Genomic DNA, 26,060 nt, shown 5'->3' with positions numbered 1-26,060 from the left:
GTTTTGCTATTGTCAGTGACTATCTCATTCATGACAGTGCACATGTTTGCTACGCTGTCAGCCTGATAATTGATGACATAGTGCGGCGGCGCGGTTCTTTCCATCCCTTTACGGCAGACCTGTGAACATTGTCTCAACAGATCATCAGTAGGGAAGCCGAGTAAAACCTACTGTACTTCGACGTGAACCAGGCTGCAATTAAAGTCACTAATCTACGTTTCGGGAGAAACACGAAATGAAAGGTTGGAAATTTTGTCCTCAATTATTATACACTCCTGGAAATTGAAATAAGAACACCGTGAATTCATTGTCCCAGGAAGGGGAAACTTTATTGACACATTCCTGGGGTCAGATACATCACATGATCACACTGACAGAACCACAAGCACATAGACACAGGCAACACAGCATGCACAATGTCGGCACTAGTACAGTGTATATCCACCTTTCGCAGCAATGCAGGCTGCTATTCTCCCATGGAGACGATCGTAGAGATGCTGGATGTAGTCCTGTGGAACGGCTTGCCATGCCATTTCCACCTGGCGCCTCAGTTGGACCAGCGTTCGTGCTGGACGTGCAGACCGCGTGAGACGACGCTTCATCCAGTCCCAAACATGCTCAATGAGGGACAGATCCGGAGATCTTGCTGGCCAGGGTAGTTGACTTACACCTTCTAGAGCACGTTGGGTGGCACGGGATACATGCGGACGTGCATTGTCCTGTTGGAACAGCAAGTTCCCTTGCCGGTCTAGGAATGGTAGAACGATGGGTTCGATGACGGTTTGGATGTACCGTGCACTATTCAGTGTCCCCTCGACGATCACCAGTGGTGTACGGCCAGTGTAGGAGATCGCTCCCCACACCATGATGCCGGGTGTTGGCCCTGTGTGCCTCGGTCGTATGCAGTCCTGATTGTGGCGCTCACCTGCACGGCGCCAAACACGCATACGACCAACATTGGCACCAAGGCAGAAGCGACTCTCATCGCTGAAGACGACACGTCTCCATTCGTCCATCCATTCACGCCTGTCGCGACACCACTGGAGGCGGGCTGCACGATGTTGGGGTGTGAGCGGAAGACAGCCTAACGGTGTGCGGGACCGTAGCCCAGCTTCATGGAGACGGTTGCGAATGGTCCTCGCCGATACCCCAGGAGCAACAGTGTCCCTAATTTGCTGGGAAGTGGCGGTGCGGTCCCCTACGGCACTGCGTAGGATCCTATGGTCTTGGCGTGCATCCGTGCGTCGCTGCGGTCCGGTCCCAGGTCGACGGGCACGTGCACCTTCCGCCGACCACTGGCGACAACATCGATGTACTGTGGAGACCTCACGCCCCACGTGTTGAGCAATTCGGCGGTACGTCCACCCGGCCTCCCGCATGCCCACTATACGCCCTCGCTCAAAGTCCGTCAACTGCACATACGGTTCACGTCCACGCTGTCGCGGCATGCTACCAGTGTTAAAGACTGCGATGGAGCTCCGTATGCCACGGCAAACTGGCTGACACTGACGGCGGCGGTGCACAAATGCTGCGCAGCTAGCGCCATTCGACGGCCAACACCGCGGTTCCTGGTGTGTCCGCTGTGCCGTGCGTGTGATCATTGCTTGTACAGCCCTCTCGCAGTGTCCGGAGCAAGTATGGTGGGTCTGACACACCGGTGTCAATGTGTTCTTTTTTCCATTTCCAGGAGTGTATTATGAGACTTAGGTGAACAAGTATCACTGCCAAGCCTGTGCTATTCTTAACACAGTCACTCACAACCCCTTTCACTCACGTTAGCAAGTTTATGGTGTTGCATTTTCCGAAAACGTAATAGCTACAAAATTACTGATTGTTTTTGATTGATAATGCTCGTCGAATATTAAGTCTGTCGGTACCAAAAGTAGTCACAGTTTTTAGCCACCGACCTGCTCAATACGCCACGCAAAATATATGTCTTTTCTCGTCACAAAATTCACTTAAAAATTCCGAAATTTCTACACACACATCGGAATAATTATGCCGTCACTTTTTAACACTTTTGATGTATGAAACACTGCTAGATCCGGCAACTTATCATTTCCATCGGAACTACTACTGCACACGTCCGATCCCTTTCATGGCTAGGCTTCCACACTTCTCTAGAATACTCTAGGTCTTCTCTATCAGCAGAGAAATGCGCGCGAAGAATACTGCTTTACCATTGGTCAGTTTACTCAACAGCCAATAGCAAAACAACACTCTCCCGCGTAAGTCCGCGCTTTTCACCCATAACCAATCGCAAAATAGTAAACCTCACGACTGCACTTTTTACCGACGTTATTATCTAATATGCTGAAGTTTTGCTTATGCATAAAGTTATTTACTGTTGTTATTTATACCTGAATTAACTTTCCCTTTACCATAAAGTTACTTTACAAATCTATTCTACAAAAATCCCCTTTGTCCATATCCATACTTCTTCGAAATGTTCCCACATTATATCCTACTACAAAACTTGTTAAACAATTATCTTCATATTAACCTTAAACCACACTAACGCATCATTCGTACTGCTAAAACACATTTATAACATTTTACATACACAAAAAGAAATTATAACACTTTATGAAAATACTAGAACAGTTTATGAGAAACATTCTATTACTTTAGTGCACTCTACTGGGCACAATCGAAACTAAAATCACAGTCCCCTATCCAATATTGTCCTCCATCGGCTGATACATAAACTAAGTGCGCGTCCAGTATCGTGTCACCATCTGTCACAATCCAGCTCTGAGACACATCTCCCACTTAACTGCCTCCAAGGCAGGATCGTTATACGGCGCTACGCCTCAATAGCATCTAGAGGCCATGCATTTCTTAAATATGTGTATGTGACTGATGGTGCAGCATGACCGCTTTCAGCTTTAAGAGCTTGGTCAACACTGTAGTACAGGAATTAAGACAAAAAAATGGATAATTTCAGTAACAGGTGTTGGAAAAAGTGCATGTGATGTGATGGGGTGAACATCTTGCTACAAGATTTAATCTCCACCATGAGGCTGTTGAGGCTGTTGATGCTATAAGAGCTGCTGCTTGATTTGTACACCCCGTATCAACATTAGTAACAAACATGAAACTCTGAATTCGAGTTTGTTTTCGTCAGTGATGAGTCTCACATTAATTTTTTGGCATACGTAAATAAGTAGCCAGACAACTTCATCATCGACCCTACATTCACAACGTGTAACTGTTTGGAGTGCACAATCGCGGGCTGAAATAATTGGTCCACGGTTATTTGAAGAAAGCGAACGGGCAGCTTCGGTGACTTCTGATAGTTATGTCCACAAGATTCAGGAGTTTTTCCTGCCAACACTCAACGAAACAGGCGTGGAAGATGCATGGTTCCAGCCGAACTGTGTCATGGGACACACAGCATGTGTATCAATGACTGTTTTTCGATACCTCTTCCCAGGACATCTCATTTCCTTGTGGAGGAATCTGCACTCGCTACCATGATCGCCAGATTTAGCCCCCTACGACTGGCTATTTAAAATAATTTGTTTACAACGATCGCCCTAGGACCCTAGCCTCCTGGAGAACAACATTCCTGAAACTGACGCCAACATATCCGTCGATATGCTGGGAAGAATTGAACGAAACTTCCTATGATAGTTCAGTTAAAGCAGAGTATTGGCAATAATGGAAACCTACTGACTCATATCGTCTTGTGAACTCTGTAAATACAAAAGCTGGATGTTGTCCTTGGTGCTGTTCAAATAATTAAATACGCATCTGCGTTACATTTATTTGAACGTATTTCTAAAAAGATCAAGTTACTTTGCTCTACAATGTACAAACACTGAATGACACCCAATTGGTTGCAGAATTTCCAAACCTTCGCGAGTGACGCAAGCGCTGCCGAACCCTGGCGTCTCGAAAGACGACGAGGAGTACTTCATGCGCAATACTAAGCGTCGTTTGGCTGTCGTCTTCAACCATTATGAGTACGACATCCGTGAGTACAAAGACGGTGAGTTGTACAGGCCGCCGAGAAGAGAAGGAACCAGCCGAGACAGAGACGCAGTCTTGAAGACTTTTAGCAAACTCGGCTTCAAAGTCGTAGCTCACGACAATAAGCGTTACGAGGAAATAAAGGAGATACTGGCAGAAGGTAAGTAAACATCTTCAGAAACATCTTAAATCTTTGTTGTTGTTGTTGTTGTGGTCTTCAGTCCTGAGACTGGTTTGATGCAGCTCTCCATGCTACTCCATCCTGTGCAAGCTTCTTCATCTCCCAGTACCTACTGCAGCCTACATCCTTCTGAATCTGCTTAATGTATTGATCTCTCGGTCTCCCTCTACGATTTTTACCCTCCACGCTCCCATCCAATGCTAAAATTGTGATCCCTTGATGCCTCAGAATATGTCCTACCAACCGGTCCCTTCTTCTCGTCACGTTGTGCCACAAACTTCTCCTCTCCCCAATCCTATCCAATACTTCCTCATTAGTTACGTGATTTTCCCATCTAATCTTCAGCATTTTTCTGTAGCGCCACATTTCGAAAGCTTCTATTCTCTTCCTTTCCAAATTATTTGTCGTCCATGTTTCACTTCCATACATGGCTACACTCCATACAAATACTTTCAGAAATGACTTCCTGACACTTAAATCTATACTTGATATTAACAAATTTCTCTTCTTCAGAAACGGTTTCCTTGCCATTGCCAATCTACATTTTATATCCTCTCTACTTCGACCATCATCAGTTATTTTGCTCCCCAAATAGCAAAGCTCATTTACTACTTTAAGTGTCTCAGGCTACAACCCTATCTCACTCCCTTCCCAACCACTGCTTCCCTTTCATGCCTCTCAACCCTTATAACTGCCATTTGGTTTCTGTACAAATTGTAAATAGCCTTTCGTTCCCTGTATTTTACCCCGTGCCACCTTCAGAATCTGAAAGAGAGTATTCCAGTCAACATTGTCAAAAGCTTTCTCTAGGTCTACAAATGCTAGAAACGTAGGTTTGCCTTTCCTTAGCCTAGCTTCAAAGATAAGTTGTAGGGTCAGTATTGGCTCACACGTTCGAATATTTCTACGGAATCCAACTGATCTTCCCAGAGATCGGCTTCTACTAGTTTTTCCATTCGTCTGTAAAGAATTCGCGTTAGTATTTTGCAGCCGTGACTTATTAAACTGATAGTTCGGTAATTTTCACATCTGTCAACACCTGCTTTCTTTGGGATTGGAATTATTATATTCTTCTTGAAGTCTGAGGGTATTTCGCCTGTCTCATACATCTTGCTCACCAGATGGTAGAGTTTTGTCAGGACTGGCTCTCCCGAGGCTGTCAGTAGTTCTAATGGAATGTTGTCTACTGCCGGGGCCTTGTTTCGACTCAGGTCTTTCAGTGCTCTGTCAAACTCTTCACGCAGTATGATATCTCCCGTTTCATCTTCGTCTACATCCTCTTCCATTTCCATAATATTGGCCTCAAATACATCGTCCTTGTATAGACTCTCTATATACTCCTTCCACCTTTCTGCTTTCCCTTCTTTGCTTAGAACTGGGTTTCTATCTGAGCTCTTGATATTCATACAAGTGCTTCTCTTTTCTCCAAAGGTCTCTTTATTTTTCCTGTAGGCAGTATCTATATTACCCCTAGTGAGATAAGCCTCTACATCCTTACATTTGTCCTCTAGCCACTCCTGCTTAGCCATTTTGCACTTCCTGTCGATCTCATTTTTGAGACGTTAAATATTTAAAAATAAAAATTTACGTATCTTTTCGAATATTGGGTTGACAGTGATAACTTTAAAAATGACCGTAATAGTTTCAAGACAAATGTTGATTTCTTTTATGTTGGAAATGGAGAACTTCACCGTCGCCGGCAGAGTAAGAGCGTTAAATGGCATCGTTAGTGAAACGACTACATAAAAAAGGAGAGAGAGATAATGTAGACAATTATGAAATAAAATCCTTGAATCCAGTGTTTTCGAAAGTTTTAAGACACGACGTATAAGGGACCAATGCCACATCTCAGGACACGTAATTTATTGGCAGACTGGAAGTTTACCTTCGAGGAATTAGCATTCACAGAAAAAGGAATTTGTTGTTTTGAGTGTTCAGCATTACTAGGGCAGCACAGGAGGACAGAAGTTATTGTCTTTGATTTAACAAAGGCCTTTGTAGTGAAACAATTTTGCATAAATTGGAATATCATAGGATAACGGAAAAACTTCGTCAACATCTCAGATCTGGGAAGAAGAAAGTTCTCCTCTAGTTTAACAAACAGGGAATAGGTTCGAATATGTAAAGTGGAAAGTTGCCACAGGTTCTGTTACAGTCCGTTTTTTTAAATAATTGTATCAATGATCTAATAATGAACCTGAGAGATGGTTAGAAACACTTTCCCTTTGCAGATGACAAAATTGTTAGATGGGGAACAATATGTAAAAGATATAAGCTGCTTACACTACGCTTGTCCGCCCTCTTCTGGAGTGCTGCTGTGCGGTGTGGGATCCGCATCAGATGTGATTGACTGAGGACATCGAGAAACCTAAAGAAGAGCAGATCATTTTGTATTACCACGAGAGAATGCTACGGATATGATACACGAATTGGAATGGTTGTCATTAAAACAAAGGCGTTTTTCGCTGAGGTAGGAATTTCTGACGAAATTTCAATAACCACCTATCTCCTCAATGTGTGAAAATATTTTGTTGGTGCCCACCTACGTAGGAAGAAATAATCATCATAATGAAATAAGAGAAATCATAGGTCGCACGGAAAGATTTAACTATTCGTTTTTCTCGCGCACTGTTCTAGAATAGAACGGCAGAGAAGTAGCTTAATGTTGGTTCGATGAACCTCCTGCCAGACACTTAACTGTGAATTGGAGAGCAATCGTGTGGATGTAGGTGTAGAGCCATCTAACAGGTTAGTCAATAACATTAGCAGGTGGCTTCCAGAGAGTAAATTAACGTCGAACTGCAACAAAAAGCAAATGTGTAGTCCCATGGTGGTCACACAGTAAAGTCTCGTACTTTAAATATTTGTGACTAAGGTCAGATGAAAAAGCTTTCTTGTATCACGTAAAAGAGTTTGTGCTACAGCTGAATACCGGTACTGCTATTTTCTTGATAAGAATAATCTCCACCGTCTCTGAAGGCTTCTTTACTTTGGTTACATTCACTCCATTATCTGTTACCATATTCTTACCCCAGAAGAATGCTTTCGGACAAATCTGCAGCGTCAGTTAGCGAGAATCATGTGGGCCAAGAATACCGCGAAATTCCCTCTTTCCCCTCCACTTTCTGCTTTCAAAATAAAAATTCTATTGCCACAGCTTTGATCAGGATCATTACACCATAAAACACTCATCGCTCATCGTCCTACTTTACCCTCACCGTATTCGTCCAGTAATAAAACAGAAACCTAGCTATTTACACTAACAAGACGAGTAAACGATATTCCAAGTAAAAAATTCAAAATAACAAAGTCTAACTGTTTCCAAGTACTGAATAACTCATTCGTCAGTCAGCAGTGACTTGCAATTCATGCTAAGAAGTAAACTTCCTTCTAAAGTATCACACAAAAGTTTCAAACACAATCCAAAGCAGCACTTACGTTCAAAAGAAGCATTTCTCGGTTCCACAACGGCTTTCTTAGAGACACAAAAAATTAAAAACTTTATTCCATCAAGAGTTTCTTTGTAAAACACAAGAAAAGCAAGAAGTACTATACTAAGAACATAAACCAACTCCCATGACATCGCCCAAAATAATCGTTAACTTATCACAAAAGAAATCTACCCACACCGTATACTCTGCAAACTAACATCCAAAAAAGAAAACAAGAAACCCCTTCATCACTGTTACAAAATTCTCATATCTCTATTACTTTAGTATATGACACAACATATAAACATAATAAAACACCAAAAATCTTGATACTCTTTTGGCTCTACCACTTACGGTAGTATGCATCTAGCTTATGTTAGTGCGGCATGCCCATCCTTTTTCTTACTAAAGCCCCATTTTTGCAAATTGCGTCATTATCGATTGTACTGGCTGTCCTAAAGAGAACAATATTTATTCATGTGGAATTAGGAACAGTGCAATGAATGAAGACATTTATCATTCCTGAGAGACTAATGATAATATTTTCAGAATATCAGAAGGCGCAATACAGCGCGAACCTATGAATAATTGTCGTCGGCCATTTTCACGACTCTAACGTCTTATTTTAATATTCCCAATATTAAACGGTACAGAGCAGTGGAAATAAAATACAAAGTTTACATTTTAATTATCTTAATTAACTGCAGTGTTATTTTAATTTATTTACAAAGATCGATAGTAGTTTCCATCAAATTCTTGTAGTTTGCCGCTTAATGGCTATCTTTCATCTCAGCTATGTAACTTCACAGAAATTAACTTACTACGAAATGATCATTGATGAATATGCCACACAACAATATTTCATGACATTAAAGCAGTATTACTTTCAATGAAATTGCATTGCAAAAAGAACCTGAGATGTTTTGTTAACAGACGAGCTAGTACGGTGCTTCGCTCTTCACGTGTTCCACATTGCGCGCCTTAAAGCTTCAAATTACATTTCCATAAAAAAGATTGTGTAATTTGCCCGTGATAATTAGTGTTGTTACTTTAGTGTGTGTTGGATCATTTGATGTGTAACTACACGTATATGTGCATAAAAATCATACAGCTTGATGAACTGCACATGTACACACAATTAAAGCGCACCACATGACGTAAAGAACGGAACACAACATACATATTAAAAAACAACAAACGGTGGTAATGTATCTGGATCTGATGCACCCCAGAAGGGCATATACTTCCAACTTCTATGACCATTTCTGTGTCGAAAGCTGCTGTTTAATGTTCACCGGCTGGGTCATCACAATTACCTGACATGGATTTTGATTCCGGATAATAAATCTCTTAATTTTTCCTTTTACGGTGTATGAGCTTGTCAGGATAACCCATTGACCTATACGGTACTATGGTGGTTTGAATTGTGGTTTCCCATCCATTCCTGACCTTCAAGGATTCTGGTATTGGCTTTTTTTCCTCTTACGATATCTTCCAGAAAATTTGCACTGACTCACCATTTTTCCCAACCTTAGGTTTACCTTAAATCGCGGTGGCATGTTCCTACTATATATTACTTTGGTGAGAGCTCTGTACTTTCACGAGTCTTAGAATTATATGCTGTGACAGCTTATCCCAGTCACTATGATGACTATTCACATGGTGACTTAACATTTTCCCTATCATTTGATGTGTACTTTCTGCTCTACCATTTGGCTGCGGATGTAATGGGGATGTCCTCAACTTACAAACTGCAACAAATTGCACAACTGCTTCCTTAATTACGATGTTAAATTGGTGCTCTGATTCATAATGAACTTCTCTGTAACACCGAACTTTAATAGCCAGTTGTTCACTATTGCCTGTGCTACCATGTCAGCTTACTGATTCAGGGCAGCAACAATTCTCACATAGCGCCAAGCGCCAAAAGTTATCTAGTATCGGCAGAAGATAGCAGTTCACCCCTGGTGTCTGGTCAGAAGCTCCTGAACTCTCCATCCCAATCATTATAAAACGTTTACTCACCTCTGGTGACAGGTAACTTTCGCACTGGAATATGTTGCTGGCTTAACTCTGCCCACTGTCCACATGGCACGCAGTTTCTTAGCATAATTGTTCACACATTTTCTATGTGTGCATCACCAGTGATATTGAGCTACTCTTCACTCCTTGGTCCTTTGGTCCTTTGCCTCCGTCCCCCTGACTGGGTAATATGTGGTCGCGTGCCTGTTTTAGTACTTCTTCACGCAACGGAATTGTAACCACAACACATGGTCCAAGCTTTTACATCCTGCGTAATACACCATCATGTATAATGAACTGCAGCTGCATTCAAAATAGTTTGCAATCCCCATCTGCAGCTTGCGCTCTGTGACTCTGCAATGTTACGAGAAACTGTCCATAATACACCAGTATCCCTATTGAGGCTGCCTGCATTACAGGAATTTTTACCAGGTTTACAAACAACTTCTAAATTCACTTAGTTTCTGTGCTAAGTTTGTGAGCCTACTAGATGGATCCTTTAATACAAACACTCATTTCAACATCGTGATTTCTGTGATTACGTTAAACTTTTTTATACGAACTGCAGCAGAAGTATGTGGCACCATACATGAGGCTCAGCATGTCCTTTACTTTTGGAGAATTGTTCTTCTCAGCTCTGTCTAATTGTTGCCTTGGTTAGGTTATGCAATGTTCATCCCCTTCTACCGCTTACCTTAAAATAAAGTCTAGTGTGTGATTTTTAGTGTCCCATCATAATATGGAATCCTATTTTTAGTTCAGAAATACCATTACTGGCCTAGTAGTCAGCAATTTCTTCGGCTTTTCTAATGAAGCATCGCATTTTGATGTCCAGTTTAAGTTTACATCTTTTGTCAATAAGAGCACGAGAGGTCTGCTAAACTTGGGAGAAATTTCCTCTTACATTTCACTAACTTCAAAAACCAATGCAACTCCTCTCTTCCCTGCTCTGCTGGAAATTCTAGAAGGTGTTCATCCTTCTAGAATCCGTCCACACCCTCTCATGAATAATTCGGTGTCCTAAAAATGGAAAAATCCAGGATAGAATAATGACAGTATTATGAAAAGGATAAATTGCTACTCGCCTTATAATGGAGATGCTGAGTCGCAGACACACACATCAAAAGGACCGCTAAACAAGTAAGTTTTCGGCCAAAAGGCCTTGTTCTGAAATAGACAAAATACGCACACAAACACGCACACACACACAAACATGCGCGCACACACACACACACACACACACACACACACACACACACACACAACTCACAAGCACACACACATACACATATGACCACTGTCTCTGACCACCGAGGTGTTTGTGTGAATGTGTGTGTGTGTGTTTGTGTTCGTTGTCTATTTCAGCAGAAGAAGGCCGTTTGGCCGAAAGCTTGCTTGTTTAGTGGTTTTTGTTGTGCCTGTTTGCGATTCAACATCTCCACTCTATGGTGAGTAGCAATTTATCCTTTTCATAATACTACATGTGCTAAGTAATTTACTTCCTGCAGTGCAAACTAACACTTTTCTGTTCTAAGGTTTATGTTTGCTGAGCATATTCCCATTAACACCAACGTACACGCCCCTCTGTATCTCTAGCAATCACAAGGATCTCGTCCAGATAAACGATACATTACTTTAAATTTAATCCACTCCACACTCCATCCATGAAACGCTGAAATGTGGCTAGTGCGTACTTCATGTTAAACAGCATATGCCGACACTGGTAATGACCTCAAGGTTCAATGCTGTTTTGAGCTAATGATATCCACTCCTTAGATCTATAGTGAAAAGATACTTACAATGCCACAAATTGTCCAGTATTTCTGTTATATTCAGGATTGGGTATGTGTCTGTAATTGAATGACTATTGAGGCATCTATAGTCACAGCTAAACCTCTACTCCTTCGTTTCATTCACTCTCTTTTCTCTTTTGGTACTAACACTAGAGGATCACCTTATGGACTGTAGTTTCCTCAATGTTGCCATTACACAGTTGCTGGTTGATAGGCTCCATCATTATGTGCTGCGGCGCAGACTACACCAGTGATTCACACCAGCTGGTATTCTGTGTTGCGTCACTATAGTTGGTACTCTTTTCGTTACCTTTAAATGTATCACCTTCTCACATAATGCAGTTACTTCGATGGTTAACTTACAGGTAGGCTTCAAATTCATCCTGTCTAGATCATCTTCATCTAGAACATCTAAACCGGTGACCAACAATGCTTTAGGTAACTCTGTGTCTTCATTCACGAAATTATCAATGCTAAAGTGCACTATCTGCTTACTGTCTACCTCCTGCACAAGTAAAATGTTTTTGTGTTTTATCCAATTCATTATTTTCGAACAGTGATTCAACTACAATAGCACATTTACTGGTAGATGTGTTACTACTTTCATCTGTAGTAGGTTCCCTGTACCTTGTGATATGCCATCACATGAACTGATCATTAATGCTTTTGCACGTAGTTCAATCGGTTCATTATACTGGAAAGATGAGACTTGTAGCAGTATGTCACTGACAACACTTTCCCCACACAGAACTATGTTTCATGGAGAGTAGTTTTAGCGTGGTGCTTATACAGAAAACCCAACGAAGGATATGCTGTAACTGTCCTCTGCATTATATGTAACCTCCACATTCTTCCAAAATTGCTTTGCTCCCGCCTGAAAACCAAATACTGCCAATCCCACCGAATACACGTCATTACCCTCTGTTCTACATAATCTATACTGTGAAGGGTTTAATATCCTCTTTCCTATGGGGTGCAAACTTAATACAGACATGTGTACCGCTGTGTATGATAGGCATTTGTGCTTCCCTTCCATCCAATACTCTGCTAACATTCACTGAGAGTGCTGCCTAGTGGACCTGGGCCTTCCATTCTCATTTAATGGTTGGCTATTTCTGGTTAATACCGTTCTGTTATCCTCCCTATTTTTCTACAGTCTTGTTCTTAATGTCCAACTTTCCCACATTTTCTACATTGTGGATAAAGACAATTTCATTGTATCCAGAATGAGATTTTCATTCTCCAGCGGAGTGTGCGCTGATATGAAGAGATACTGGCAGAAGTAAAGCTGTGAGTACCGGGCGTGAGTTGTGCTTCGGTAGCTCAGATGGTAGAGCACTTGCCCGCGAAAGACAAAGGTCCCGAGTTCGAGTCTCGGTCGGGCACACAGTTTTAATCTGCCAGGAAGTTTCAATCTCATTGTATGTGGCCCGATACTCTACAATGGTAGCATTTGAGGTCAACGGAAAAAATGATTGATTAGCCATCTGTTTCTTCTAAATCCGTTGCTGTGCCAATGGCTCCACCTAATTCTTTCAGAGATTCTGTTCTTACCTTCCTTGACACAATGGGTGGCAATGCATCTAATACCCTGTGCGCTGCTTCTTGTAGAACAGGCTGTTCCAGCTCGTCGGCTCCGTTGTGAGCCGCGGAGCGCTCCCTGCTCCAGGGAGCCGTGTCGCTCGCTGTGACCATTCCAGTGGGCCGGCACGCCGGCACGTGGCACAGCTGGCTGAGGCAGGCGGCAAGGCAAGCGTTTTGATGTGCCAGCTGCGTCTTACAAGATCGACAACCTCATACTTTAGCTGCTAAGACGTGGAGACATGCTACACCAGGAAATACGATGTTCAGGAAATAAATAAAGACTGCAAGCCCAGCATGTGCGACGCTTTCGTCAAGCGCTAGCGAAAATGCAACAAAGCTCTGCGCCTTTTTCGTGAGCTGTGTCTCTAAATCCACTGCCATGTCCAGGATTCGACGAGACATTGTTTGCTTTGACAAGCAAACCCCTTCAATTGCCTGCACCTCCCTTGGAAACAAACATTCTACAACTGCTACAATTCACGATTTAGCGAGTGGTCCCACAGAAAATGGCTTGCCACTTGTCGCAATGATGTGAGCGACCCTGTAGCTTGCTTGAATTGCAGATTCAGTAGTGCTTTCTCCGCTCTCGTTCACCTGAAAATTATAAACGCATTACAGAACACGAATTACGTTGCTTGTTTTGATACCCTCCGTATTACGAAACCGTTTTTAAACTTACGTCTCCTAGTATGTCGTTCTTAAGCCTGGCTACCAGTTCTCTGCGTGCAACGCCTTCTAACTGATCGTAGTGTGCTGCGTGAATACGTGTATAATGTCGTTGTATATTGTACCTCTTCGCAGAATTAAATACTTTATGACATACAAGACACTGCGGACGACCATCCCTCTCAGTGAATAGAAAGGTATGTTCCAATAGAGGTACAGGGCTCCCGCGATTAGTCATAGCTGTCACTGAACACGGATTATTGCGTCAGTTGCGGCTGCATGCGGCCAGGAGGCAGTGAGTACGCTTTCCCCCTCCACGCCGGCTCCGAGCAGCCGCAGTGAGCGCTCTGGAGCGCTCCGGCTCCATGGAGCTCGGTTGGAACAGCCTGTTGTAGAAGGATCTTATTTGTGTTGTAACTCTCCTTTAACTCACAGGGCCGGCCGTTGTAGCCGAGCGGTTCTATGCACTTCAGTCTGACTGCTACGGTCGCAGGTTCGAATTCTGCCTCGGGCATAGATGCATGTGATGTCCTTAGGTTAGTTAGGTTTAAGTAGTTCTAAGTTCTAGGGGACTGATGACCTCAGATGTTAACTCCCATAGTGCTCAGATCCAACTTACAGGTATTAATACTGAGTCTTCTTATTCTCTCAGTAAAACTGTTGATAGATTCGCCCCGCTTCTGTGACATACCATTTAACTGATTACACTGGTGCGTAAAGCTTTTCTTTCTTCTATGCTGCTGTAATGAACGTCCCTTAGAACATGAAACGTCTGAGCGTTTCTCAGTTTCTCGTGGTACATCACATAAGTTTACACATCCCCTGTTAAACATAGTTTGGCCCTTCATAACAATTGTTCATCAGCCCAAGAACAGTAGCTTTGCGACTGTCAACAGATTTTCACTAATACTAACGCATCGTCTCCTATCCTGTCCAGGAAAGGATTAACTAGGCTAACAGCACTATCATCTAGTATGGGCACCGATAAGCTGGACGGAAACCCTCCTCCTACAAAGCATCCAACTGCAGATATGTTTCATCTGCTCTCATTTGAACTACTGGGTATAGTCATATTTCAACAGGTTCCTGACTGGAAACCATCTGTGCCTTTGATTTATACATACTGTATCTAAACCACTGATACAACCACAATAGGACAAACACAGGGACACTTAACCTTAGCACTACTGTAATAATTCTTGACATGCCCTGATTTTTGCACCTGTACACTCGTCACACTCTTGGCGTAATGCCCGTACCTTCTGCACTTGAAGCGCATTACAGGTGATGACTGAGTACAGGGGGCACTAACACTAGTAAATTACATTTCGTAAATGGAACAGGGCGCATGTCGGCGTAAGTCTCGTGCATTTCCTCTGAACTGTCCAAGACAATGCCCTCAGTAACTCTCATAATTTACTGTAAACCCAGTCCTTCAATCCAATCTAACCAACATCGCACAATATTTGAAGATAGAACAGCCACTGAACCCACTGCGCCAATGATGTTGTATGCTGGCCCAAGACGTAGCTCAGTTTCACTGGTCGCTTCTGACAGCAGTTATTACATGTGAGGGTAGTCCAGGTATGTTGTTGTTGTGGTCTTCAGTCCTGAGACTGATTTGATGCAGCTCTCCATGCTACTCTATCCTGTGCAAGCTTCTTCATCTCCCAGTACCTACTGCAGCCTACATCCTTCTGAATCTGCTTAATGTATTGATCTCTCGGTTTCCCTCTACGATTTTTACCCTCCACGCTCCCCTCCAATGCTAAATTTGTGATCCCTTGATGCCTCAGAACATGTCCTACCAACCGGTCCCTTCTTTTTGTCAAGTAGTGCCACAAACTCCTCTTCTCCCCAATTTTATTCAACACCTTCTCATTAGTTATGTGATCTACCCATCTAATCTTCAGCATTCTTCTGTAGCACCACATTTCGAAAGCTTCTATTGTCTTCTTGTCCAAACTATTTATCGTCCATGTTTCCCTTCCATACATGGCTACACTCCATACAAATACTTTCAGAAACGACTTCCTGACACTTAAATCTATACTCGATGTTAACAAATTTCTCTTCTTCAGAAACGGTTTCCTTGCCATTGCCAATCTAAATTTTATATCCTCTCTACTTCGACCATCATCAGCTATTTTGCTCTCCAAATAGCAAAACTCCTTTACTACTTTAAGTGTCTCATTTCCTAATCTAATTCCCTCTGCATCACCCGACTTAATTCAACTACATTCCATTATCCTCGTTTTGCTTTTGTTGATGTTCATCTTATACCCTCCTTTCAAGACACTGTCCATTCCATTCAACTGCTCTTCCAAGTCCTTTGCTGTCGCTGACAGAATTACAGTGTCATCGGTGAACCTCAAAGTTTTTATTTCTTCTCCATGGATTTTAATACCTACTCCGAACTTTTCTTTTGTTTCCTTTACTGCTTGCTCAATATTCAGATTGAATAGCACCGGGAAGAGGCTACAACCCTGTCTCACTCCCTTCCCAACCACTGCTTCCCTTTCACGTCCCTCGACTCTTATAACTGCCATCTGGTTTCTGTACAAATTGTAAATAGCCTTTCGCTCCCTGTATTTTACTCCTGCCACCTTCAGAGTATTCCGATATATTGGCCGTAATTCGTCAACGTGGTGTCACAGGAACGTTGACTGAGCAGCAGGTATGAAGAACCTGTTCCTCATCCATCATGGTATCATAAATGCAGTGTTAACGACAACATCTCACATTCAGTATAATTCATAAAGTGGCTGAAGACAGCTCCTCAGAGGCATGCGACGTCCCTGGGTGATGCTGGCCCCAAGAAAGCACGCATCAGCATCTGGTGGCAAACGGCGCAAGGACGCCACGCCGATAACGCGGCCACTATTTTATGGATAATGCAGGAGGTCCACGAAGAGCTAAAAGGTATCCCAACAGATGGCGTCGAGCAATGTGCAAATAGTTATTATTAGAAGGACACTGATACTCCATGCAGAAGATAAAAAGCAAACCTCCAGTAGGACGAATGCACGAAATAGGTTATCTTGCAGCTGTTTCTCATGACTCACAAGTTAGCTCCAGAAAAACTGCGAGTGCCTCTGGAATAAGTCAGCCGACGATTGTTCACACTTCGTGTGGAAACAACTTCCAGCCACATCATGAGCCACTTCACCAGCAGAAAACCAGCGGAACTGCAGAATACACATGGAATTCTCCCGTTCGGTTCTGTTGCAACACCAGGACAGTAGCTTCTTTCTTCAAAGAATTCTCTTCTACATCTACATCCATACTCCGCAAGCCATTTGACGGTGTGTGGCGGAGGGTAACTTGAGTACCTCTTTCGGTTCTCCCTTCTATTCCAGTCTCGTATTGTTCGTGGAAAGAAGGATTGTCGGTATGCCTCCGTGTGGGCTCTAATCTCTCTGATTTTATCCTCATGGTCTCTTTCAGAGATATACGTAAGAGGGAGCAATATACTGCTTGACTCCTCGGTGAAGGTATGTTCTCGAAACTTCAACAAAAGCCCGTACCGAGCTAGTACGCGTCTCTCCTGCAGAGTCTTCCACTGGAGTTTATCTATCATCTCCGTAACGCTTTCGTAACTACTAAATGATCCTGTAACGAAGCGCGCTGCTCTCCGTTGGATCTTCTCTATCTCTTCTATCAATACTATCTGGTACGCATCCCACACTGCTGAGCAGTATTCAAGCAGTGGGCGAACAAGCGTATTGTAACCTACTTCCTTTGTTTTCGGATTGCATTTCCTTAGGATTCTTCCAATGAATCTCAGTCTGGCATCTGCTTTACCGACGATCAACTTTATATGATCATTCAATTTTAAATCACTCCTAATGCGTACTCCCAGATAATTTATGGAATTAACTGCTTCAAGTTGTTGACCTGCTATATTGTAGCTAAATGATAAGAGATCTTTCTTTCTATGTATTCGCCACATTACACTTGTCTACATTGAGATTCACTTGCCATTCCCTGTACCATGCGTCAAGTTGTTGCAGATCCTCTTGCATTTCAGTACAATTTTTCATTGTTACAACCTCTCGATGTACCACAGCATCATCCGCAAAAAGCCTCAATGAACTTCCGATGTTATCCACAAGGTCATTTATATATATTGTGAATAGCAACTGTCCTACGACACTCCTCTCCGGCACACCTGAAATCACTCTCACTTCGGAAGACTTGTCTCCATTGAGAATGACATGCTGCGTTCTGTTATCTAGGAACTCTTCAATCCAATCACACAATTGGTCTGATCGTCCATACGCTCTTACTTTGTTCATTAAACGACTGTGAGGAACTGTATCGAACGCCTTGCGGAAGTCAAGGAACACGGCATCTACCGGGACATGAAAGGGAAGCAGCAGTTGAGAAGGGAGTGAGACAGGGTTGTAGCCTCTCCCCGATGTTATTCAATCTGTATATTGAGCAAGCAGTAAAGTAAACAAAAGAAAAATGCGGAGTAGGTATTAAAATCCACGGAGAAGGACAGCAAAGGACATGGAAGAGCAGTTGAACGGAATGGACAGTGTCTTGAAAGGAGGATACAAGATGAACATCAACAAAAGCAAAACGAGGATCACGAAATGTAGTTGAATTAAGTCGGGTGATGCTAATTAGATTAGGAAATGAGACACTTAAAGTAGTAAAGGAGTTTTGCTATTTGGGGAGCAAAATAACTGATGATGGTCGAAGTAGAGAAGATATAAAATGTACACTGGCAATGGCAAGAAAAGCGTTTCTGAAGAAGAGAAATTTGTTAACATCGAGTATAGATTTAAGTGTCAGGAAGTCGTTTCTGAACGTATTTGTATGGAGTGTAGCCATGTATGGAAGGGAAACATGGACGATAAATAATTTGGACAAGAAGAGAATAGAAGCTTTCAAAATGTGGTACTACAGAAGAATGCTGAAGATTAGATGGGTAGATCACATAACTAATGAGGAGGTATTGAACAGAATTGGGGAGAAGGGGAGTTTGTGGCACAACTTGACAAAAAGAAGGGACCGGTTGGTAGGACATGTTCTGAGGCATCAACGGATCACAAATTTAGCATTGGAGGGCATTGTGGAGGGTAAAAATGATAGAGGGAGACCAAGAGATGAATACAGTAAGCAGATTCAGAAGGACGTAGGTTGCAGTAAGTACTGGGAGATGAAGAAGCTTGCACAGGATAGAGTAGCATGGAGAGCTGCATCAAACCAGTCTCAGGACTGAAGACCACAACAACAACAACCTGGGAACCCGTTTCTATGGCCCTCTGAGTCTCGTGGACGAATAGCGCGAGCTGGGTTTCACACGATCGTCTTTTTCGAAACCCATGCTGATTCCTACAGAGTTGATTTCTAGTCTCCAGAAAAGTCATTATACTCGAACATAATACGTGTTCCAAAATTCTACAGCTGTCGACGTTAGAGATATAGGTCTATAGTTCTGCACATCTATTCCACGTTCCGTCTTAAAAACGGGGATGACCAGTGGCCTTTTCCAATCTTTTGGAACGCTACGCTGTTCTAGAGACCTTCGGTCCACCGCTGCAAGAAGAGGGGCAAGTTCCTTGGCATGCTCTGTGTAAAATCTAACTAGTATGCCATCAGGTCCAGCGGCCTTACCTCTTTTGAGCGATTTTAATTGTTTCTCTATCCCTCTGTCGTCTATTTCTATATCTACCATTTTGTCTTCTGTGCGACAATCTAGAGAAGGAACTACAGTGCAGTCTTCCTCTGTGAAACTGCTTTGGAAAAAGACATGTAGTATTTCGGCCTTTAGTCAGTCATCCTCTGTTTCAGTACCATTTTGGTCACAGAGTGTCTGGACATTTTGTTTTGATCCATCTACAGCTTTGACATAAGGCCAACATTTCTTATACCACTCTCCAACAGCGTGCTGCAAAAACTAACTCCTATGTCTTTCCGTGTTAGCTTGGATTTCCTTTATTTTATTACGATGATCATTTCTCCCTATGTAGGTCGGCATCGACAAAATATTTTCCCATTCGGAAGGGAATGTTGACGATTGAAATTTCGTGGGAAGTTCCCGCCGCAAATAGAGACGCCTTTGTTGTTACGCTGTCCGCCCTGTATCATGTCAGTGACACTCTCTCACCTACTTCTCGATAATACAAAACGTGCTGCTCTTCTTTGAACTTTCTCGATTTACTCCGTTAATCTTACCTGTTAAGTATCCTACACCACGCAGTAATACTCGTAAAGAGGACGGACAAGCGTAGTGTAGGCAGTCTATTTAGAAGATCTGTTGCATCTTCTAGGTGTTCTACCAATAAAACGCAGTCTTTCGTTCACCTTGCTGACAGTATTTATCTAAACTAGTCGACAGATTTTGGAAAGTGGAACGCCGTCAAATGTCTCGTTTACAACTACGGTACCAGCGACAGGGTGTCCGAAAAGTCTTTCTCTGATTACATTAACTGATAACTCAGGCTAGAAGTAAGACACAAACATGAAGCTGGTGTCTAATTGTTTACAAACTATCGAAGTTTTTTACGCACATCAGTAAACTTCCACGTAAGCACCCTTGGTAACACGTAGCACATTTAGCCGATTTTTAATTTCCGTCCACACATCAGCCAAGATCACAGGAGGGATCGATTCAACGACTGTGGTTATCCGTTGCCGCAGGGTTTCAAGTTCGGGTACACGTGTTCGGTAGACCTCGTCTTTGACATAACCCCATAAAAAGAAGCCTAGTGGGGTTAGGTCAGCAGAGCGTGGAGGCCAAACCGTTGACCCATCACGACCAATCCATCGCCCAGGAAAGGTCATATCGAGATAGGCACGGACGTCCAAACCCCAATGAAGCGGTGCACCGTCTTGCTGAAACAAGACATCCGGGTGATACTGAAGCAGCTGAGGAACAGCATACAGTTGCAACATGTCCAGATACACTGCAGATGTGATGGTAGCCTCAGCGAAGAAGAATGTCCCGATAATTCGATCGTGCAATAGCGCACACCATTCACCTTCGGACTGCCTCTGGTGCACTCCATGACCTCGCCAGGGGGTTGCGAACCCCAAATGCGCACATTATGGCGATTCACTACTCCACTGACAAAAAAGGTCGCTTCGTCGGAAAAGGCAATTCGTCTGAGATAACCAACATCGTCCTCAATACGTGATAGCATTTCGACCGCAAAGTCATATCGACGTGTACTGTCATTGGGCAACAAGGCCTGAACGATTTGCACTTTGTATGCACGAAACAATAAACGTTTGTGTAAAATGTCATAGAGAGAGCTTTTTGGCATCTGTAATTCACGTGAGGCCCTGTACACCGATTTCTTCGGACTTCGAAGAAAAGACTGCCTTATAGCTTCCACTCTGTCTGCTGAGGTTCTTGGTCGACCAGACCTCGGAAGGTCAGCAACCGATCCTGTGTTCTTGAACTTTTCATATCAGGCTTTAATGCTCTTGACATCAGATGGATTCCTTCCAAATGTTGCCCGGAAGTGTCTCTTTACTGTTGTTGGTGATCGTGTCTCATGTTACCACAGAACACACTGTGCCTTCTCCTGATTGGTTAACTTGGCTTCTTGGGCACTGCACCTCATCCACTACTTACGTACTGCGAACCTAAAACAGTAAAAAAAAAACTTTGATAGTTGTAAACAATTCGACACAAGTTTCATATTTGTATCTTACTTCTAGCCTGAGTTATCAATTTATGTAATCAGGGAAAGTCTTTTCGGACACCCTATAGTATACTCCTGTTTGAAAACGAGAAATTGTAATTAATACATTTATGGAATGGCATTGTACGTCATTTAGCGAGGACTCTTCATCGTTTGAAAACATTATTACGGGCCGGCCGCGGTGGTCTAGCGGTTCTAGGCGCGCAGTCCGGAACCGCGCGAATGCTACGGTCGCAGGTTCGAATCCTGCCTCGGGCATGGATGTGTGTGATGTCCTTAGGTTAGTTAGGTTTAATTAGTTCTAAGTTCTAGGCGACTGATGACCTCAGCAGTTAAGTCGCATAGTGCTCAGAGCCATTATTACGGTATCTTCAGGAACAAACAGGTGAAGAGCTTAGCTGCATAGCCTTGTATACCAATCGCAAATAAAAATAGACTAAGTCATTGTGTGAGGCACCTATTGTGACAGCGTGGTCGTTACGTGGTTCCAGTGGCTCAACAGGACCACAGCGAGCACGACTGCCTGGCGGTGATCGTGCTGACGCACGGCGAGCGCGGCGGCAGGCTGGATGCGAAGGACAGGGTGTACGACGCCAGGAGGCTGTGGGAGCCCTTCATAGCCAGCAGCTGTCGCACTCTCGCTGGCAAGCCCAAGCTCTTCTTCATTCAGGTAGGCTGGCCCGTCAGCTCCGTTTACTTCCATTATTTATGTCGTACTACAAACAATATTTTCAGTAAAGAATGCACACTGATAAGCCAGGAACATTATGGCCACCGACCTACTATCGATATAAACCCGTCCAGGCGACCGCAGCACCACCTAGCGAGGAATTACTGTTAATCAGACACACGCACCGTGCATTTACACTACTGGCCCTTAAAATTGCTACACCACGAAGATAATGTGCAACAGACGAGAAATTTAATGGACAAGAAGAAGATGCTGTGTTATACAAACGATTAGCTTTTCAGAGCATTCACACAAGGTTGGCGCCAGTGGCGACAGCTACAACGTGCTAATGTGAGGAAACTTTCCAACCGATTTCTCATACACAAACAGCAGTTGAGCGGCATTGCCTGGTCAAACGTTGTCGTGATGCCTCGTGCAAGGAGGAGAAATGCGTACCATCAGGTTTCCGGCTTCGATAAAGGTCGGATTGTAGCCTATCGCGATTGCGGTTTATCGTATCGCGACATTGCTGATCGCTTTGGTCGAGATCCGATGACTGTTAGCAGAATATGGAATCAGTGGGTTCAGGAGGGTAATACGGAACGTCGTGCTGGATCCCAACGGCCTCGTATCACTAGCAGTCGAGATGACAGGCATCTTATCCGCATGGCTGTAACGGATCGTGCAGCCACGTCTCGATCCCTGAGTCAACAGATGGGGACGTTTGCAAGACAACAACCATCTGCACGAACAGTTCGACGACGTTTGCAGCAGCACGGACTATCAGCTCGGAGACCATGGCTGCGGTTACCCTGGACGCTGCGTCACACACAGGAGCGCCTGCAATGGTGTACTCAACGACGAACCTGGGTGCACGAATGGCAAAACGTCATTTTTCCGGATGAATCCAGGTTCTGTTTACAGCATCACGATGGTCGCATCCGTGTTTGGCGACAACGCGGTGAACGCACATTGGAAGCGTGTATTCGTCATCGCCATACTGGCGCATCACCTGGCGTGATGGTATGGGGTGCCAGTGGTTACACGCCTCGGTCACCTCTTGTTCGCATTGACGGCACTTTGAACAGTGGACGTTACATTTCAGATGTGTTACGACCCTTGGCTCTACCCTTCATTCGATCCCTGTGAAACCCTACATTTCAGCTGGATAATGCACGACCGCATGTTTCAGGTCCTGTACGGGCCTTTCTGGATACAGAAAATGTTCGTCTACTGCCCTGGCCAGCACATTCTCCAGATCTCTCACCAATTGAAAACGTCTGAACAATGGTGGCCGAGCAACTGGCTCGTCACAATACGCCAGTCACTATTCTTGATGAACTGTGGTATCGTGTTGAAGCTGTATGGGCAGCTGTACCTGTACACGCCATCCAACCTCTGTTTGACTCAATGCCCAGGCGTATCAAGGCCGTTATTACGGCCAGCGGTGGTTGTACTGGGTACTAATTTCTCAGGATCTATGCACCCAAATTGCGTGAAAACGTAATCACGTGTCAGTTCTTGTATAATATATTTGTCCAATGAATACCCATTTATCATCTGCAATTCTTCTTGGTGTAGCAATTTTAATGGCCAGTAGTGTACTATCAGTGAGCATGCTGCCCGTGTGCAGAATCGGGAAGGCAGGCCTTCTGTCTTAGTTTGATAGAGGGCAGATCATGATGGCGCGGAGGCTCGGCACGACCATTTCGAAAACGGCACGACTTGTCGGGTGTTCGAGGAGTGCTGTGCTGAGTGTCTTCCACACGTGGCCAAACCATGGTGCAACCACGTCCAAGCGTCGTCGGGTTGGGCGGCCACCCCTCATTACAGATGTCGGACGTCGTAGGCTGGGCAGACTGGTAAAACAAGACAGACGGTGAACTGTGGCGGAACTAACATCAGACTTTAATGCTGGATGGAGTGCAAGTGTGTCTGAACACACTCCTAACGATGGGCCCCCACTGCTGACAACCCATGCATGTGCCAATGTTGACACCTCAACATCGGCAACTACGACTAAAATAGGCACGTGACCATCAGCACTGGCCATTGGTGCAGCGGCAGAGCGTTGCATGGTCAGATGAAGCCCGATACTGAACCGTAATTTTACTTTCAAAACCTTTTCTTAAAGAATTACTTTATTTACTGGCGATTCATCAAGAACATTGATACATTTAATCACACTAGGTGAGCGTCGAAGTAGTTCCCATAAAGTAACTGATGGAAAATTTACCTTTAACAGATGTGAATTTATTCCTAAAAGCTTTTCAAAACAAATTTAAAATTATAAGCAGAAAAGCACACTCGAATTATCAAATCACAATTTAATAAATGTGAATTTTATTCCTAAAGGCCTTTTCAAAACAGACATAAAATTATAAGCAGAAAAGCACCCTCGAAATATCAAGTTACAGTTTTATTTTGAGGCAAGAACAATATTAACATTAGGAGCCCTCGGGCTGAGAAGCTTGCCTGCTCCCTCTCAACACGGCCGTAGTCATGACCGCTCACAACAACCTCTCAAAGAGTACACTGATGCAAATCTGCAACACACCAGATTACTTTAAACAAAAATTTTAACAACTCATACAAACATGTAAACTATGCACCCCGTAAGAGGAATGGAAATGGTACAACCCTTAAATTATTTGCCAATGAAAGTGCAATTTTCAAAAATTGTTTTAGGACTATTACGGTGGAAGGGTGGCAAGCTTATAACCTAAAATGACTATTTAAATAAAACCCATAAAATGCAGACTTACATAAAATGTACAACATGCTCTACATTACACATATACCACCTCGGAAGATGATAAGCAAGATAGAAACATATTTCAAGAATTCGGCCTTTAAGCAATAATATCGTTAACACCGAATCCGACAAACATAACAGAGGCAGTTATTAACGTACGGCAGACCGACAGACAGACACTAACTGTCTAACAGATGCCGACGACAGACAAACAAGCAAGCTGGGGACGAGAGACTGACCAAGAACACAAGTAGAATTTTACAAGTAAATGAAACAATATATCCGCAATCAGTTAACTTCTAATAAACGGCGATGTATAGCGAAGACCTGGCGCAGCACCCTCGAACATTCTCCCGAACCGTCCGCTGCCAGCCGCTTCAACGGACGCAGGAAGGCGCGCCGATCTCCTGTCTCACGGCGTTGCAACTCGTACCGGCCAGACTGATGTCGTAGGTTGGCTCCTGTCGCTCTCATGCCGGCCGCGAAACCCCTACGTCTCGCTATACGGCGCGGCCCACTGGACTCACGTGGCGACCTCACATGCGCCGACGCTCCAGGCGGACAAGTCATCTCGTGTCTCTGTACGCGACCGACCAACCGATCGATCCAACCGCCAATGACCATTGCCTGAGCAAACTCGAGCAGACTGGCGGCTTAACGCATGCTAGCACACTGGACGACCGACAGACACTGACTGCTGGCCCAAACTGACCCGGCTGACCAACTGCCCAGACTCGCCCCCCTCCTAGTGCTGGCTTTTTATCCAGACATACTAGAACTCCAAATGACGAACAGACACTAACTGCCACACACTGAGCCGGATGACCAACTGACCAGACTCGTCGAGACTGAGAGACTGCCCCTCTACCGAGTTTTTTTTTTGTTTCTTTGTTGTGATTTCATTCCCCTGCTCCATATGGGCAGGGGAGGGCTGTCAGCGGCACAATCTGCCGCTCTTCAGCCGAGTGACATGACAACTTAAAATAAGAATAAAATGTTACATACATAAGGCGATAAAAAAGGGGAACTTAAAACAGAATAATAGGAGAAAATGGAGGTAAAAATAGACTGACATGGAGACAGTCATGGAGGACAGTTAAAAAAGTCACCAGAAAGTTAAAAAACACAGGTGGCGACTCTTAAAACACAGAGAAGACACTGAATGGACATGCACAGGTTAAAAGTCAGCCACAGTATTAAAAACACTCCAGAACAACAAACTTAAAACCCACTTGGAGCACACACAACGAAGAATATAAAACTGCCAGGTGGAACCTGCCGAGGGAAAGGTCAGAGAGGATGAAAAAGGAGGGGAGAGC

The 26,060-nt window shown here is 43.7% G+C and overlaps 1 protein-coding gene across 1 annotated transcript in view; it reads left to right on the top strand.

Annotated features, from left to right (window-relative positions):
- The window catches only part of LOC126163151 (caspase-1-like), a 133,312-nt gene that overhangs the window by 81,108 nt on the left and 26,144 nt on the right, over window positions 1-26,060 (top strand). The window contains exons 3-4 of the mRNA XM_049920085.1: window positions 3,849-4,135; window positions 21,808-21,986. Of these exons, the coding sequence (XP_049776042.1) occupies window positions 3,849-4,135; window positions 21,808-21,986 (466 nt within the window). The remainder of the gene's footprint in view (window positions 1-3,848; window positions 4,136-21,807; window positions 21,987-26,060) is intronic.

This window comes from Schistocerca cancellata, chromosome 1, assembly GCF_023864275.1.
Source record: "Schistocerca cancellata isolate TAMUIC-IGC-003103 chromosome 1, iqSchCanc2.1, whole genome shotgun sequence".
Lineage (NCBI taxonomy): Eukaryota > Metazoa > Arthropoda > Insecta > Orthoptera > Acrididae > Schistocerca > Schistocerca cancellata.
The sequence above is the reverse complement of the archived record's forward strand: the minus strand, read 5'-3'. Positions and strand labels throughout refer to the sequence as shown.